The sequence below is a fragment of the Salarias fasciatus genome, chromosome 14, assembly GCF_902148845.1.
Source record: "Salarias fasciatus chromosome 14, fSalaFa1.1, whole genome shotgun sequence".
Taxonomy (NCBI): Eukaryota; Metazoa; Chordata; class Actinopteri; order Blenniiformes; family Blenniidae; genus Salarias; species Salarias fasciatus.
This window is the reverse complement of record NC_043758.1, coordinates 5,503,721-5,519,591: the sequence shown is the minus strand read 5'-3', so window position 1 is coordinate 5,519,591 and position 15,871 is coordinate 5,503,721. Positions and strand designations below refer to the sequence as shown.

Here is a 15,871-nt window from a genome sequence, read left to right as displayed (position 1 = left end):
ATCATTACATTACATCACGTTTCAGCTTGGACTCGTGTGGAAGCAATAAGAGTCCCTCCATCGATGGCTCTCTTCCTGGTTCAGCGCGTTCGTGGAAACCAGCCGGTTCTGCATCGTTAAACTCAACAACATCCGCCAGCATCCTCCGCGCTCTCCCTCAGGAGTCGCTGCAGGATGCTGCTGGGTTAAATCCCCTCCTGGGGGGATCAAAAGGCTTGAGCGGGAGCCGGGGATGTATTTTCCTTGCAAAGAGACCCGGTGTGTCCCAGAGTCTCCTCCCAGTCAATCAGGCCCGGCGCCCCTCCGGAGGGAGACGCCTCTGGGCTTCATTATCAGGACTGTCAACAGCAGACCACCTGCTGAGCGGTTTTCTGCTTTAGCCCACCTCGCCTTAACTGCGGCAGCTTCTCTACACTGGATGACACTGCATATTCCAATCATTTGCACTCATGAAACTTTGATACAGTGATACAAATTAACTTTCGTTTTTTAACCCAAATACGATCATTTTTAACCATAACATCACTGATAGCGTTCAAACTGCTGTTTTATGATTTGTATGCAAGCAAATGTCACTAAAAGGGGATAAAACTCGACCTGCGTGACCTTCATGTTTCATTTAAGACTCCAAAAACTTACACTAAGTGATTTTTATATGTGCATAGAATATAGAAGCATCTTTTCCATCAATTAAGAGTCCATTAAAAGCAATAAGCTCAGAGAAGTGCACTGCAAATACCAGGTAATTTGGTTAAATAGCCAATTTTCCTGAAAACGAAAACATGTCCAAAATATTTCTATTGGGAAAGTCACTCTTAAAATAATTAGAAATAGAGAACCCACCTGCCATACTGCCGGATTCAGCTGAAAATAAGTCTATACTGTGCCAAAAACATGTGCGATGTTTGCCTTGAAAGTCTGGCTGAGTTCAAAAGTCTGCTGTGTAGAAAACTTCCACCCTGGTCAGGAGCAGCTAGCACGAGCTTATCAGCGGATCTAAACCAAATATCCACAGCAAACATCTGAGTTATTACACCCTGGCAGCTCTGCAGACGGTGGAAACCATGTTGGCCCAGCCTGTCAGGAGTAAACGCTCAGGTTTCAGCTGTTGATCAAGGAAAAGCTTCCCATTTTCAAGAACAAACTAAAGACACAGGCCCATTTTACAGCTCAAAATTATTCAAATACAACAGCAGAGAGAGCAGTATGTAATACCGCAGGGTCTTTACAATAACCTGATAATGCATTTCTTTTTCCTAACTGTCATTATGTGAAAACCTGAGCGCCACACTCCCACTCGCTGCAGCTTTCACTCACCTGCAACTTCTCATTTGACTTGCAGCTTATTTCTCAAGGTTTTAGGTCACAAAAAAAGAGTTTTCTCCTGTATTTTTCACATATAGCCTTTGATTTAGAGTTTCAGTCCACATCTTTACCAAAGAACAATGTGACGGGACACAGGAGGCCGGAGAAAGGGGGGAACTTACCTCTCTCGGTATTTGGAACTCCTAAATCGATGGTGGGGATGGAAGGATCAGCATGGTCGCTGTAATACTCTAAAAATAAGGCATCCTTTTCCCAAGTCTTCTTTATCACTGGAACTGGAGCAAAGGGCAGAAGAATCAATACGGTGCTCACAAGTTTCCCAAGCAGCAGACCTTTGGCTCTGTGCAGCGCAGCCTTCCTCCCAGGCCCAATAATTGCTTCACATTTATTGTATTACAAGAATTCTGTGAAGCTTCTCTCATATTTTGGTAGAAGATTTCTGTAAAGATCACAGAATCATTAATAGAGGTCACTGAATTTAAATGTACTTATGCATACATACATGTGCTGAATATATATGATCGCCATTTCCACATGAAAAAAAAAATCCTTTCTAATAACATGTTTGCTTTCCTGCAGGCTTGAAAGCCACAACAAACACCAGTCGGCCACTTTACATCTCCCACCATCCTTCACAACTAGTAATTATGACTCCTTTTTTTTCTTTTTTTCTTTTTTTTTTAATTTCACCAGAGGTGGCATGAGTGAACTGAAACCATCTGTGAAAATGAAATGAAATGAAATGAAAACGCTTTCTTCCCCGCTCTGAGGTCTCTTCTGGCCTTGAAGTCGGTCTGATCTGAGCCACTTGTGCTCCTTGACATAATTATCTGGTTGTTGCTGCTGCACTTTCACCTGGGAGAAAGCGAAACGAGGCAGTTTTCCTCCTCCACAGTCCTCTGCTGCTTTTTTAAAAAGCAAAAAAAAATTATAAATTGACAGGATTAGTAAATAAACAAATATTATGGAGTGGACTCAAGTGTTGTTTTAAAAAACGGAGCTTTAGCTCACCGATCCTCAACAACAGGTTCAGGTTCGCTCTGAATCGCATATCATATCATGTTCCAGCTGCACAATATCACATCAACGTGTGACATGACTTGTTTTTCGGTTATTGGTTTGTTTTTTTTTCCCCCCCACCAAACCAGTTGGTAACTTTCTTGTGCTGGATGCCCGGGAGCAAACGGGAACCTCTGGCCTTCAGCTGCCCTCTTCAGAAGGAGGTCTGGTATTGTGCGGCAGTGGCAGCAGTTAGCACATTTCTTTAACTGTACGTACTTTTCGGTCTATTTATACCCGGAGTCGTTCAGCAAGGCATCAGCAGTCGCTGACCCTGTTGCTGGAGTCAGACTTTTTCCTATAGTTTTGATTGGGACGAGGCTGATGAGGTCAGGAGTTGATACGATAAGTTTCAGGGTTGTTGAGGTGACAGAAAAACACAGGTTATCCAGACATATGCAGCAGCGGCGGCCGCGGTGGCAGAAGCTCCAGGCTGTGCTCAACACTCATACATAAGAAAAAAAAAAAAAAGAAAGAATCACAGTGGCACTTTTAGCACGAAAAGAATGAAGCAAGGAGATAAACCTGCCTGCAAAACTTCTGGAACTGCTGAAGTACAGTCAGGTTGACAGCACCACTGAGGTCTCAAATCACCGCTTTCAAATTATATGTAAAGCAGCTGTGAAGGCACTGAGAAGGTATAGTTCTATGTACATATGTTCTAAGGCTTTAAAAATACACGGAATATTAATGTGAATAAAAATGGAGGAGAGCCATGGCTGTAGTTCCAGAAGGTGTCTGGACTGTTTGTTGGACTCTGGGGTCCAAAAGAAAATGACACTTTCCTCAAAACTCGCCAGGAAATGAAGCGTTCCAGTTCGTCAACTCTGACCGGTGTGTGTGTGTGTGTGTGTGAAGCGCGATATGGAGACGGCGGCTCAGATCAGCCAGACCACACGTCACTCACGTTCTCTTTATAATAATAAATATTCACAGCAGCCGCAGACTCATTCAGCAGTGTTATTAGTGTTTGTGCCACTCAAGCGAGGAGGGATGGATCATTTTAACTTGTTACACATAAATCTCAATTAAAAATGTGCTCAGTATCATCAGAGCGCCGTCTCATCGCCGCGTCCTCCGGTTTAGAGCAGCTTCCCGGGCTGCGGCTGACAGCTGAGTGAGCCGAGCTGCCGCTGCCAGATTGGAGCAGGTTGAGAGGGAATCTGCTGATATTAGCCGAGGAAATAACTACCCATTAATTTCACTGTCAACCCCGTTAACTTGTTAAAGCACGAGGCGCCGCCGCCGCTGTTGTTGTTTCCCAGGATATAACAGCCACTCGTGTGTTCAGTGAAGGTGTTTCATCTTCAACGGGATTTTTTTGTTGTTGTTGTTTTCAGATTTCGATTGGATTTCATTTTCAAACGTCACGTTTGATGCCTGCGTGTAAAAAGCCAACAGGAACTTCTTGCTGAAGGCCGGATTTGATGCAGATTTACTGTATTTCCTGGATTATTGTAGCCTGAAAGTGTGAGTCATGACTGGTTTATCAAGCTGGCGTCAGTTTGATGGACGAAACAAGTTTATATAATGTTTAATTTAAAAATACAAAAAAACTTCTTGGCCATATCTCTTTCTGGTAGTTCAGGATAAACACTTCAGCATTAAAGCTTCAAACTTCCCAAACAGACACACTACAGCACTTTGAGTTACCATGGAAAGAACAAGGCGAGAAAAACATCAATCACATCTAATTTTTCATCTTCTTTTAATTAAAGAAACAGAAATTTAGAAGAAATGAATGTCTGTATCCATGTTCATCAAAACGTGATTTTTTAATCTTGCGTAATTGTGGTGGAAGGGGAAGATGAAGCAGCCCAAACGCCGACTGACATCTCCAATTAAATGTGAAGGATTTTCATTTCTTTTGGTGTATTGATCCCTGAAAACCTTGAATATGTAAATCTAATATTCACGTCTACATTTGAAGCTAATAATGGCAGCTTGGCAGAGGAAATGGCAATTAGGGGAATTAGTGAGATTACTTCTGAGCTACACCTTTAAAAAAAAAACAGTTCAGAATTGCTCCTGTAAAATTAATTAGTAACTTTGATGCACAGACTCAACCTGTAACGGTTATATCAAGTTAAAGGAGGAGACGATTTACTGGAAAAAGCTTTACTTAAAACTATGACGTGCCAGGAAGTGGCATTGTGCTTTTCCATTTCCTTTTTTAGCAGCTCACTTTACAAAATAATCATTTCATTCATCAAGAATTCAAACTCATAAAAGCAGCGTGAATCCCTGCTCCACACTGCACTGTGCTTTGATTTTACTGGTTTTTCCTGTGACCTTGTCTTCCTTAAACCAGCACGAGAGAGGAGGCAGTTTGTGGAAGCCACAAAGAAAAAAGGAAAATAATAAGAGCAACAATGAAGGTGAAGCAAAAAAGATCAGAAGGAAATTTAATCCAGTTTTGTTTTAAAACCTCATTTCTGCCTCCGCTCTTGTCATTCAGGACTCAACACAGGTCAGAATGAAGACTAAACAGGATTTTACATGAAAAACTTTGCTTTTTAATCAGTACAAATACCTTCATAAACAAAATAAAACTAAAAAGGCTTGAAAAGAACTGTGTCTTCAGGGTCAGGACAAGATTAATCCATTTTTTTATTGATTTCTGTGGGACATTTTGTTTTGATTTGGGAACAAATTCAGGAGCAAATTATTTTTAAAATCAAAGCTTTGGATGTGTTTTTGTAACTCCAGTACGATTGAATGTTTTCAGGCGCGGCGGCGGAACAATTTGGAGAAAAGTGTTATCGTCACGCGGCAGTAAAGCCCCACGCAGTCAAAGGCAAAACAAATTCACCAGGAAACAAAGAGCAGGACTAAAATCTTCCCCATTCAAGGAGAAGCGCTGTGTGTTGGTGTGTTTGTGGGAGTGACTCACCTCGCTCCTTGTGGAACTTCCTGCACGTTTTCACTGCAACGAATATATCGTCTGTATTTACAGGCTCCCCCTGACAAAAACAGCAAACAGAAAAAATACAGAAAAACACTTAAAATCATAATTTAATTTACTGTATAAAACCTGGGTGTGACTAGTTTCACTTGATTTATCTGAAATGTGATGCTAAATGTCTCATTTATGGACACAGCTACACAAAATATGGACATAAATGATTCAGTAATTAAGGTTTTTATAGACGGTCCAAGGTTACCTTTGGTGTCAGACTTGATATTGTAAATGAAATAAATTTAATCTGTCGAAAACTGCTGCACGGGTGAGGCAGAGGAGAAGAATAACGCAACAAGACAGCGAACAAGAGCGAAACTGAAAAGTCCCGTTGTGCTTTGTTGCCGCACACAAAGGGAAACGTAATGAGCTCCATTCTTTTCCGCTCGTATTCAAACAGGCACACAAAAAGATCAGCTAAACCAACAACAGACAGGCTGCATTAAAAATGTATGCCACATTAAAAATATCCTCCGCCGCTGAACAAACCGTCACTTCTCCAAGATTATTAATAGAGCAGATGCTGAGAGAACGAACCGGGCCCGATGGAGCCCGAGCGGCGACTGGAGGACAGAGGTGGAGGCGTCACAGCAGCCGCTCGCAAAGCTGGACACGTGAACAGCTTTGTCATTACATAACCTAAAACCCAAATAAAATGGTTTAATAGGTGGAGGAATGTTACTGGCTTTTGGTATTCACAAGAAATTAATTTAAAAATGAGACAGGTCTCTATAAATGGCCTGCACTCAGGGGAGAACATGCAAACTCCATGCAGAAAGACCAATCACAATATGTATCCTGAATCAATAAATATGTCCTTCGCCGTTTTGAGCTCCGGGGTCTCATGATGGAGTTGAGCTGGAGGCCGATCGACAATCAATCGAAGGGTCAGATCAATGTTCAAGTCGTACGAAAAACTGAACATTTAATTCTCAAAATAGTTTCTAAGTAGTGTCTTTTTTCCTGAATATTTGAATGAAGCCTTTTAATGAACCAATAAACAAACAACTTGGTGCTTTCTTCTGACATGTGACAGCGCTAATGCTCGAGTTATTTTGTTTATTTTACAACAACTTTTTTCTTCTTCTGTTGCTGCTTTCCGTGCAGAGCCGCTTCTTCATTTCATAGAATTGCATCATTTAAATTTCAGAAGAAACAAAAATTTGCATAGTATTTATTTCTGAGGTTAAATTGTATTAGTCTGTGTTTTACATCAAATTGCGGACCAGGAGCAGAAGAGTTGCAGTTTGTGAAGCGGATGTTTGACACGGCAGCTCTGGTAATTAATTTTCATCAGAAAATGTGTCGGAAGTTCAGATGCCGATGGAACGAAGGTCTGTGAAGAAAGGGCCGCTTTTCAACCGTTGACCTGAAGTGGGAGTCGGCGTTTGGAATAAAAAGGATCCTTCACCTTTCTGAATGCGCCTCCTGAGACTCTTCACTCTTTTTCCCCGACACTCCAGCGGAGTGCTGCTCGGGCCGCAACGGGCAATTTGTCCTGCAACCGCTTCCAACGCCGTGCGATTAGGACACGTCCCCCCTTGTTCAGCGTGAATGGAATCCTCCCGCTGAATACCCATTAGACCCGTGACCTTCCGGGTTCTCCACCGGCTGCTCGTCCTGCTTTCTCTTCAGACGAATGCAGTTTTATGAGGACGGTGAGTTCCACCGAGAGAGATACGAATTTAAATCCCACACTTCAGACGGCTGCAAACACGCGCCAGACTGAAGACCACAAAAGCTGGCGGTGAGCAGCGTGTGATTTGAATAAGAAATGAAAAGATCAGATGGGATTTTATATGTATATACATCAATGTGAGGAGAAAAACTCCAAACTAGGACATTTTCAGCTGGAATCCCGAGTTTCAACCAGCAGTCGGTCGCAGCATCAACCAGCTCCGCTCTCCAGCACCATCCATCATTTCATGTTGTGCGAGCAGTGAGCCGCTGCAGGCTGCAGGACGGCTGGTCCTCCTCGTGAGTCGGCAAAGCAAACTTCTTTTCAGCCCCGGCAAACATAATATCAACAGCACATCAGGTACCCTGTGGGGAATCATCCAAGAAACCAAAAACCACCAACAAACGAATGTTTGAGACGAGAATCTGCAACAATCACGTAGAGGAGCTTCATTAAAACGTCAGCGAAACGCCCGACCTTCCTTCACTGTGACCTGAACTCCATGTTTCTCTCCTCCAGTCACTTCCTGACAGGCTGATCTCCCTGTATTCCTGTGTGGAGTTTGCATGTTCTCCCTGCGCGCGCGAAGATTTTCTCTGGGTCGTCCTCTCCGAGTCTGAAAACGTGCACGTGCACTGAACTGAGCATCATTTATGTGTGTGTACCTGAATGGGAATGAGCAGTACAGAAGGACTGATGGACGGATGGTTTATTTATCAAAACGCAGTCTGAGAATTCAAGGTGATGAAATTCATTCCATTTAAATGCAAATCATAAAATAAACCATGAGTGTAAACAGAAATGATGGCTGCTGGTTCTATATATATAAAGACTGATGAAATAATGCTGAGTAAAATTAGCAGACGTCTGCCAATGCTTGTATTGTCTGTGGATCTCAGCAGCGATCGGTGATAGTAATAATGGACTGATGGATTTATTAAGGATGTTTTGTCTGGTTTGCTGGTGCAGTAGCATTTGACTGGATAAGAGTTTGCAGCCTCCCCTTCCCCCGCCTGTTAAATCAAACCCAGAGTCTGGTTTCACCCGCAGCCTGACCGGCGGCGGCCCTTTCAATATCAATTAATCACATTTCATAACCTTGTCACATTTTAACCTGAAGCACCGGCAGTTAAACCTCCGTAGTCATTAGGCGCAGGGATCTCTTACATATTTATGCTTTTGCAGGACTTGTGTTTGAAGAAACACGTGAAATACAGACATTTGATGTGCCGCACGGCAGATAATTTAGATGGGAAAATCAGAGAACAATGGCGAGGAATGTAGCGACTGTCACATGACGACATAGCAGGACATCAACCGCTTGATGTAACTTTGGACGCAACGGAAGAAGACACTGCTTAGCAACGAGAGCAGCTTGTTTTTCCTGTGGTTCGTGAGAAAAATTAAACCTGTCAAAACAAACAGTATTTTTAGGTGAAAGAAGTCGTAGATGACAAATGATGCAAAAAAACCCAGAAAGACGCGACGTTTCTTCTCCCCGGCTCCTCGTATGGGGGTCACACATCATTAAAGTGCCTCGATTTGCTCAGCAAACGTCCTCTTGTTTCTACTTCCTCATTTGACGCTGCTGCTGTTGGTTTTTTGCCCTGAGAATGGAGGCCAGCGGGACGGGCGACTCACACACAGCGGAGGCTCTGGGCTCAGAGTGGTGGCACAGCGCCGGGCCCGGGGAGAGTCCTCCGGCTCGGTGCACAGCTCGGGAACGGCAGTCAGATGTGGACCCTTCCCATCGTCCCAGATATACAAGGCAACCTGAAACGACACGGCGTTCTGGCTTTCAGAGACAAGCACATGATGCAGTCCTTCACACTTTGATGATTTATTCAATACAGAAAAGAAAACATGTTGGAAAGTTAAAAAATATGAGACAATGTTGTTTTTCTCCATGAAATGTTTCCTAAAACGTGAAGTTGTCTTGTAGTTGGTGTCTAAAATTGAAGTTATGTTGAATTCTGCATGTCAGGAACATGCTGGTTGGGATTTTACCTTGTGAGAATACCACCATGTGCAAAAAGGAGCATTTAAATGAGGGTTTGACGTTCATTATAAATGTATTAAATCACCTAAGAAGCTGGGAGGACGAACGCTGCATTAAGTGTCAGTTTAGCCTGTACAGGATTCAGAAACACCAACAGCTCTCCATAAAATCTCCATAAAAGCAAAAGAATCCGCGGAACGCTTCTCCAAAAGGAGTCGTACCTTCATAATGAGAGCCATCTTATTTGGACCGATACGTCATTTTTATAATAAAAACACGCTGACTCCGAGCACGTCTAATATTCAAGATGAATGGTGAGTGACAGGAAGAACGACAGCGGAGGAGCAAAGCCTGAGAGATGGTCGGTATTACCGAGCCGCACTCCGAAGAGGAGCCAAATAAAACCCGGGATTCAGTTAAAGTACTCTGCTGGGGGGGGGATGGAGACGTTACAGTCAAAGGATTTGTCATGAGGATGACACAATTACGGCTGTCTGTACCGCCGCTGCCATTTCAAAAAGGGGAGTCGACGCTGTGAACGGATGTTTTGCTAACTTACAGCCTGCAGCGCCTCCAACACCAGCGAACTGTCCTGACACTGACAATGTATGTCATCGTTTGAATATAAAGCATGTGTGACTTTGTGCATGAAAGTAGAACAGCAGCAAGCGCTTCGATAAATGTTCTTATTTCCAGGAAAAAAAAAAACACAATTCTGTCTCCTTTATTTTGACATCAGGGATGCATATTATTTTGCCTCATTCCTCCAGGAGGGAATTCGTGCCATCTCAACCTGAGCCACCGTTTTCAAACCCAGTCTGATAAGTCTGATGTTGTGTTTACTCAACAAAATCCCTGGATGCCTCCCTGACTGAATTTAGGTGATAAAAAATAAGAGCCTCAATGCTGCACCATGACAATCCTGCAAAGTAATGAGATTTCACTTCAGGGTTAGATGAATTTTGTGCTTTGCTCCCTTTTTTTTTTTTTTTTTTTTTTTTGTGTGCAAATAAATTAGAGCAAGTTCTCATCGGTTTGAGCGTGAAAAAGCTCACCATTGTTGGAAAACGTTTGAAAAGTGGCGAGCCTTCCAGACAAAACACCATCAAAGGCAAAAAACGGGCTTTTCATCTCACCTCATGTTTCAGGTCAATGGTGAAATCAGATTTAAGTGGCTCCTCTCTCACTTTGTTTGCCAGGCTGAAACAAGGAATCACAGGTTTCTGCATGAAATATGCAATAAATAAACAGTAAATCTTGTAAATCCTTTATGAGTCCGAGTGCATTACTCTGTTTTTTAAAAAACACGGCGAGAGCGTCAGACTCACCGAACAACCAGAGGGATGCTTAAGGCCCAAGAAGCAGCGAAGTCTGGGTATTTAAAGACGGAGGGATTTTCTGCAAAGGCGTAGTGATGGATGATGGTCGACTCCTCATCGCGGAGCGGCTTACCCAGAAACCACTCCTGATCAACAAGCAGAAGACACACACCGCATATGAACATTTCCAAAAGGGGTTTTCTTTTTTTCAGTTAATATTCATTCCATTAAGGATCAAAGGGCTGACGGAGCTGATCCCACTTTAATCAATTAACCTTCAAACCTCACAGAGAACGGATTTAAACCAGTGATCCTTCTTGCTGTGAGACGCGAGTGCAAACCACTGCACCACCCGGCGGGAGAAGTTATGCTGCAGAATATTCATTGCGACAGTTGTTCAGCTGCCTCAGATGCACGTTTCAGGAGGAAAGTGGAAAAACATTAACCAAAACTCTGAATGGTGTGAGAGCGGCCCACTGCACCACCCTCTCCCTTCAGAACCAAATATCACACTTGACAAGAGGAAGCACGAGGTCTACTTCTCACACTGCACTCGTCAGGAAACTTGGAAATTATTTCTAGTGAGTAGGTTGAGAAAATAATGAGATTTTTTTTTTTTTTTGTCTTTTGTACAAAGTTCAAAGATGCCAGATATTGTTGCCACAAAGGCTCTGATCATAATTCATGACATATCGGAAGAAGGAGGAGGAAAAAAAAAAATCTGATATTTCAACAAAATCCTCCACCAGTTGCAGCAGATAAAGTTCAAAGCAGCGTCGGCTCTCTGCTTCCTGCCGCCGCGGATCAGACTCATATCAGCAGCTAGCAGCCGGCTAGCTTAGCATCGCACCTCCGCAGCCTCATATCTGCTCCAGCAGTCGCTTCGCGAGACCTGCAGTTCTGGAGGAGTGTTTAATTTTATGATCGGTGCCGGATGTGAGTTTATCAGTTTGTGCACACTCTTTATGCAAATTGTCTTCAAATCAAACGTACAGACAGGAGCGCTGTGGATGTTTGATTCTGTTACCACTTCCAGAAAATTCTCATGTAGCACAAAGGGAAAGAGATTTTTTTTTTTCCCTCTATAATTAATTTCAAACACCCACATGGTGATACATTTCAGGGCTGTATAGAGGTAGAGTGGATAGCAGTCTTCTCTCACAGTGAGGGTGTCCCCAGTTCGAGTCCGGGCTGTGATGCCTGTGATTGTGTGTGTGTGTGTTGAACATGTTTCAGTTTAATTGGTTTCTTTAAATAAGCATATATCACTATTAAAGAAAAAAAAAACAAACAATGCTATAAACATCTGATAACTTCCGACCGAATTCACAGAGATAAACCTAATAAACTGAACCTGGATGAATTCATTCATCATTAATTAACACGTTCTTATCGTACAACTGCAAGTAATTAAAAACTGTTTCTACACTCAGGCCACCAGGCTGATGAATCACAAAATAGCAAGTGAGCTGAGATTATCTTTTTTTTTTTAATACTCCGAATAACCTCAATTCCACTTTTTAATATTGAACATAATATTGAACATATCAACGCCTGTCATCTCAGCGCAGCGTCTACACCCGTCTGTGACGGTGAATCTATTTACCTGCACGTCAGAAATCTGATCATTATCCGATTGTTGCCGTTATTATCAGACATGAAGCATGCATCAACAAACAGCCACTCTGGGAGAGACGATGTGACAAACATCACGTTCAATAAAATAAAAGCCCTGAACATAGTTAACGTCAAGGTTTTAAAAAAGTAACGTCGGAGCCTGAAGTCACTAGGATGAAATCTGATCTGACTGAAACATTAAAAACTGAATTTTCTGAGGTCCATGTAAAACCGCCAGATCAGATTTATAGAATTACTTTTAGAATTAGAATTACTCCCAGTTATCAGACTGTAAAGGCTTAATTAGACACTTAAAGAAAGTTTCCAGAAGATTATATTTTGAATTCTGATGATGGAGAGCTTTAAATCTATTTCAATTATTTATTCATTTTTTAGAGTTGGGTTTATTATTTCAGTTGTTTTTTAATGACATTTCTTTTGCACGAAAATAGGAAAAACTCATCAAAAATCAGCTTAATTGCCGTCATCTTCTCACGTCTGATTTTGGCTGATTTCAAAGTGTTTCAGTAAGGTGCGCTCACATCTCACCATTATTTGAAATAAAAAGCTATTTCTGTCTCTCAGAACACAAAGCGAGGCTGATCACACTCGACTGTAACACCTGAGACATGAGTCTTTGCTTTAAGACGTGCTGTAATGAATCAAGCTGTCAGGATGAAGCATCTGTTGTCTCCTCCTCAGAATAAAGTTGTGGAAGTGCACAAGATGAAAAAAACATCCATCTCTGCGTTGAGACGGGAACGGCTCGCCGAGTGTAAATTGACGACATGACAGTGAAAGACTGGAACAAAGAAAAGTTCTGTCTTTGCTAATGAAAATGAGTGAATTCTATTTTTTCCTTTTCTGGGAGTTGTTTTCCATCAAAGCGTGAGTGCTGTGACGATCCAGCAATTTTCACCCTTAATTTGCAGTATGGCGGCTTATCAACAGCAAATCTCGCCGGTTAGAAATAAATAAAAGAAAAATAAACCACGAAAATGTGCAAAACTCAAGAAACATCACACAGAAATGATTTTCCTGCTTTTTGAATTAATGCGCAATATGCTTGACACTCCTTCTGATGCAGATCCAGCAGACGCCCGCGTGGACGCTACAGCGCGGACAGACGACGAGATGCATCTATTGTCCGTTACTCATCCTTAAAGTCAGCGTCCAGCTGCTGGCTGCAGCTGCTCTGCCGGGCCGTGACGGGTGACGGTTTGTGTTTGGGAGCTACAGTCTGTGATGCAGTCAACACGTCCAGCTGTTACTGTTTGAAGCCGCAGCGCCTGTTTGACTGATGTGTTACCAACACGCCACGGGAGCTCAGCAACACGGGAACGGCGATGTAACACATGGCTGTAACAAACTGTCACGTAAACACACACACACATCAATGCATAGAGTAGTTCTCGCAGACACACACACACACACACAAATATACCAACGCAGCAGACGCGTGGCGGTGCGGCCACGGCTCAGAGTGCGCCCGCTCTACCGCTCCACTCGCAGCCATAATACACGATAGTGTGTCAGCAGACGGCTTAGCCCCCCTCCACGGGTCAGACCAAACATATCGGGAAGCTAATCTGCAGAAAATTTCTCCGCGTGACCTTTCGGTGGCTCTGTAGGAATGGGCAAGTTTTTAGGATGAAATAAAAGATTCATAAAAGGAGAAAAGACTTGAGCAGAAAGCTATTTCACTTGATTAAAGGAATATCTTTTAATTAACACCCTGATGTATGATTTTCTGCAGCCCTCATTCAACATTTATACTCGACCTCCCGGACGACCCATATAGGAGAGAGATGGCTTCATGAGTGGAGCGACGGAGCTTAAATTAGGTCTGCAGCTCAGCCTGGAGTGACGCGTCTGACAGGTCGAGCTGCGGCGCTCGGCTCGGCTCGGCTCGGCACGGCTCGGCGACCACAGGCGAGCTGCAGCCGACCCGATAGCCTATCTCTTCATTTGAGACGATTATCAGCCGAGCCAGAGCTGAAAGCAGGAAGCTGTTTGGTCTCGCTGAGGAATTTGGCACAGAGAGTCAAAACAAACAGGGGCGAGCGCGAAAGAGGGAAACACTCAAACCTCGTTCCTGTCGAATTTCTCCAGGACCCGGACGAGGACGGGCATGTTCACGTTCGTCTCCTCCTCAAGGAATACAATCCAAGATGAATTTTTCCCAAAAGAGCGGGACAAGCTGAGGACACACAGACAGACAAAGGAGGATTATCAAAACCACATTTCATCATGAAGAAGAAAATGAAAATCACCACAGATAAAAATAAATCTGTGAAACGCTGATTGAGTTTTTCCATTTTTTTTCCTCATTTCAGTCCAGCGTGAGGTGCCATCAGCTTTTCTTCCCCGAGAAATGAAACAAAACACGTCACTCTGTTCACTCGCTTCCCCAGGAAGCCCACTGCATCAGGTTTTTATCAATCCAGGTTTCTAAATCTGAATCTGAAAACAACCATCAAAGCCATACTGCAAATTCAAGAAGGCAAACCATGTGGCTGATATTATCATGCTGTTCACACCGCTGAATAACCGCAGTAATTGGCTTGTTGTCACACATTAAGAAGGGATTTATCAAAATCTGAGGCAATCAATCACAGTTATTGTGTTTGTGATCCTTTCTTAAGCAAATCAGAGAAACAAGACGTCCTCACGACCTCAACACAACCTTCAAAGTGAACTGGAAGAAGAGTTTTAACATCTTGTCCACCCTATGCGCTCCTAATTAAAGCTAAATCTGTTTTTAATTGTATCGCGCAGAAAGCGTTGGGGGGACTTACTAAGGCAGCAGAGGAAGGATACTCCAGTCGCCCTCATTATGCGATAAATTGTGAAGAAGCAGAACCTCTGGTGGTTTCTGGAAGAAACAGAGGCCGTTATTAGGAGCCGTGTAGCATCGACAGAAGAAAAGAAGAGCGAGGAGATGAAATTGGTGTTGAGTGAGGCCGTCCTGTACTCGGACGCAGCGGTTTGATCAACGCCAACAGACCAGCTTTGAAATAAAGAAGTGAAAGAAGGGCTTTTTTTTTCAACCATATAGGAGAAAATGGGAATCACACACACACACGCACACACACGCACACATATGCACACATACGCACACAATCGGATTATTCCTTTCAGTGGAACAAGACTTATTTCTTTTAACCTTTTCACACCAAAGCTAATTTCCTCTGTGAAATGCAGACTGGGTGCTGCTGACTCTTTGTCTCAGATAACCTCTACTCTTAATATCTGGTCGTTCGTCCATATTACTACCAGTTTTTCAAAGTATTGAAAAGCTCAGCTTAGAAATTTGTCAAATACAAACCTTGTCTATGTCCAGTTTTTGAATGTTCTAGATGCTATATGAGTTATAAAACCACAAATGTGTTCAATAGATTTATTTGCGAGAGGTTTTTCATGAATTGTCAGGATTTATAAATGTGAAGCTGTTTAATTCTGTTGAAATGAGGAATATAGTGAATGAGAGAAGGAGCCAGGTTGTCAGAGGCAGGATGAAAAACTGCTTTTCTGCAGGTATTTTACTGGTTGGCATTAAAAGTGAACAGTTTCAGCTTCTTGAAAGTGTGTGTCAGATTGAACTCTTAAAAAAACCCTCACAAAACTGGAAGTATATGGTCAACACACACACCTTCTTCTCAAACACTAACTTCAGCCTTGAAGGTCAACAGCACACAGGATGAAATTTGGACTCCTGCACATATACAGACTCACAGGAAACCATTACTTTACTCAAAAACATAGGTAAATTTTACATTTGTGCTGTGAAATATGATATTTATAGTATTTACCTCTTTGAAGTCAAATGTTGCACACTGCTTTAATTGATTTAATCATTAGACATCAATGGCTTTTTGGGCCGTTTATTTAATGCTGAACAGTTAAGACGCTTC

The 15,871-nt window shown here is 42.7% G+C and overlaps 1 protein-coding gene across 1 annotated transcript in view; it reads right to left on the bottom strand.

Annotated features, from left to right (window-relative positions):
* The window catches only part of b3glcta (beta 3-glucosyltransferase a), a 90,236-nt gene that overhangs the window by 13,082 nt on the left and 61,283 nt on the right, over positions 1-15,871 (bottom strand). Inside the window, exons 5-11 of the mRNA XM_030108708.1 lie at positions 14,756-14,832; positions 14,046-14,157; positions 10,350-10,486; positions 10,158-10,221; positions 8,664-8,795; positions 5,279-5,348; positions 1,488-1,601 (exon numbers count right to left, since the gene is read on the bottom strand). Coding sequence (XP_029964568.1) covers positions 1,488-1,601; positions 5,279-5,348; positions 8,664-8,795; positions 10,158-10,221; positions 10,350-10,486; positions 14,046-14,157; positions 14,756-14,832 — 706 coding nt within the window. The remainder of the gene's footprint in view (positions 1-1,487; positions 1,602-5,278; positions 5,349-8,663; positions 8,796-10,157; positions 10,222-10,349; positions 10,487-14,045; positions 14,158-14,755; positions 14,833-15,871) is intronic.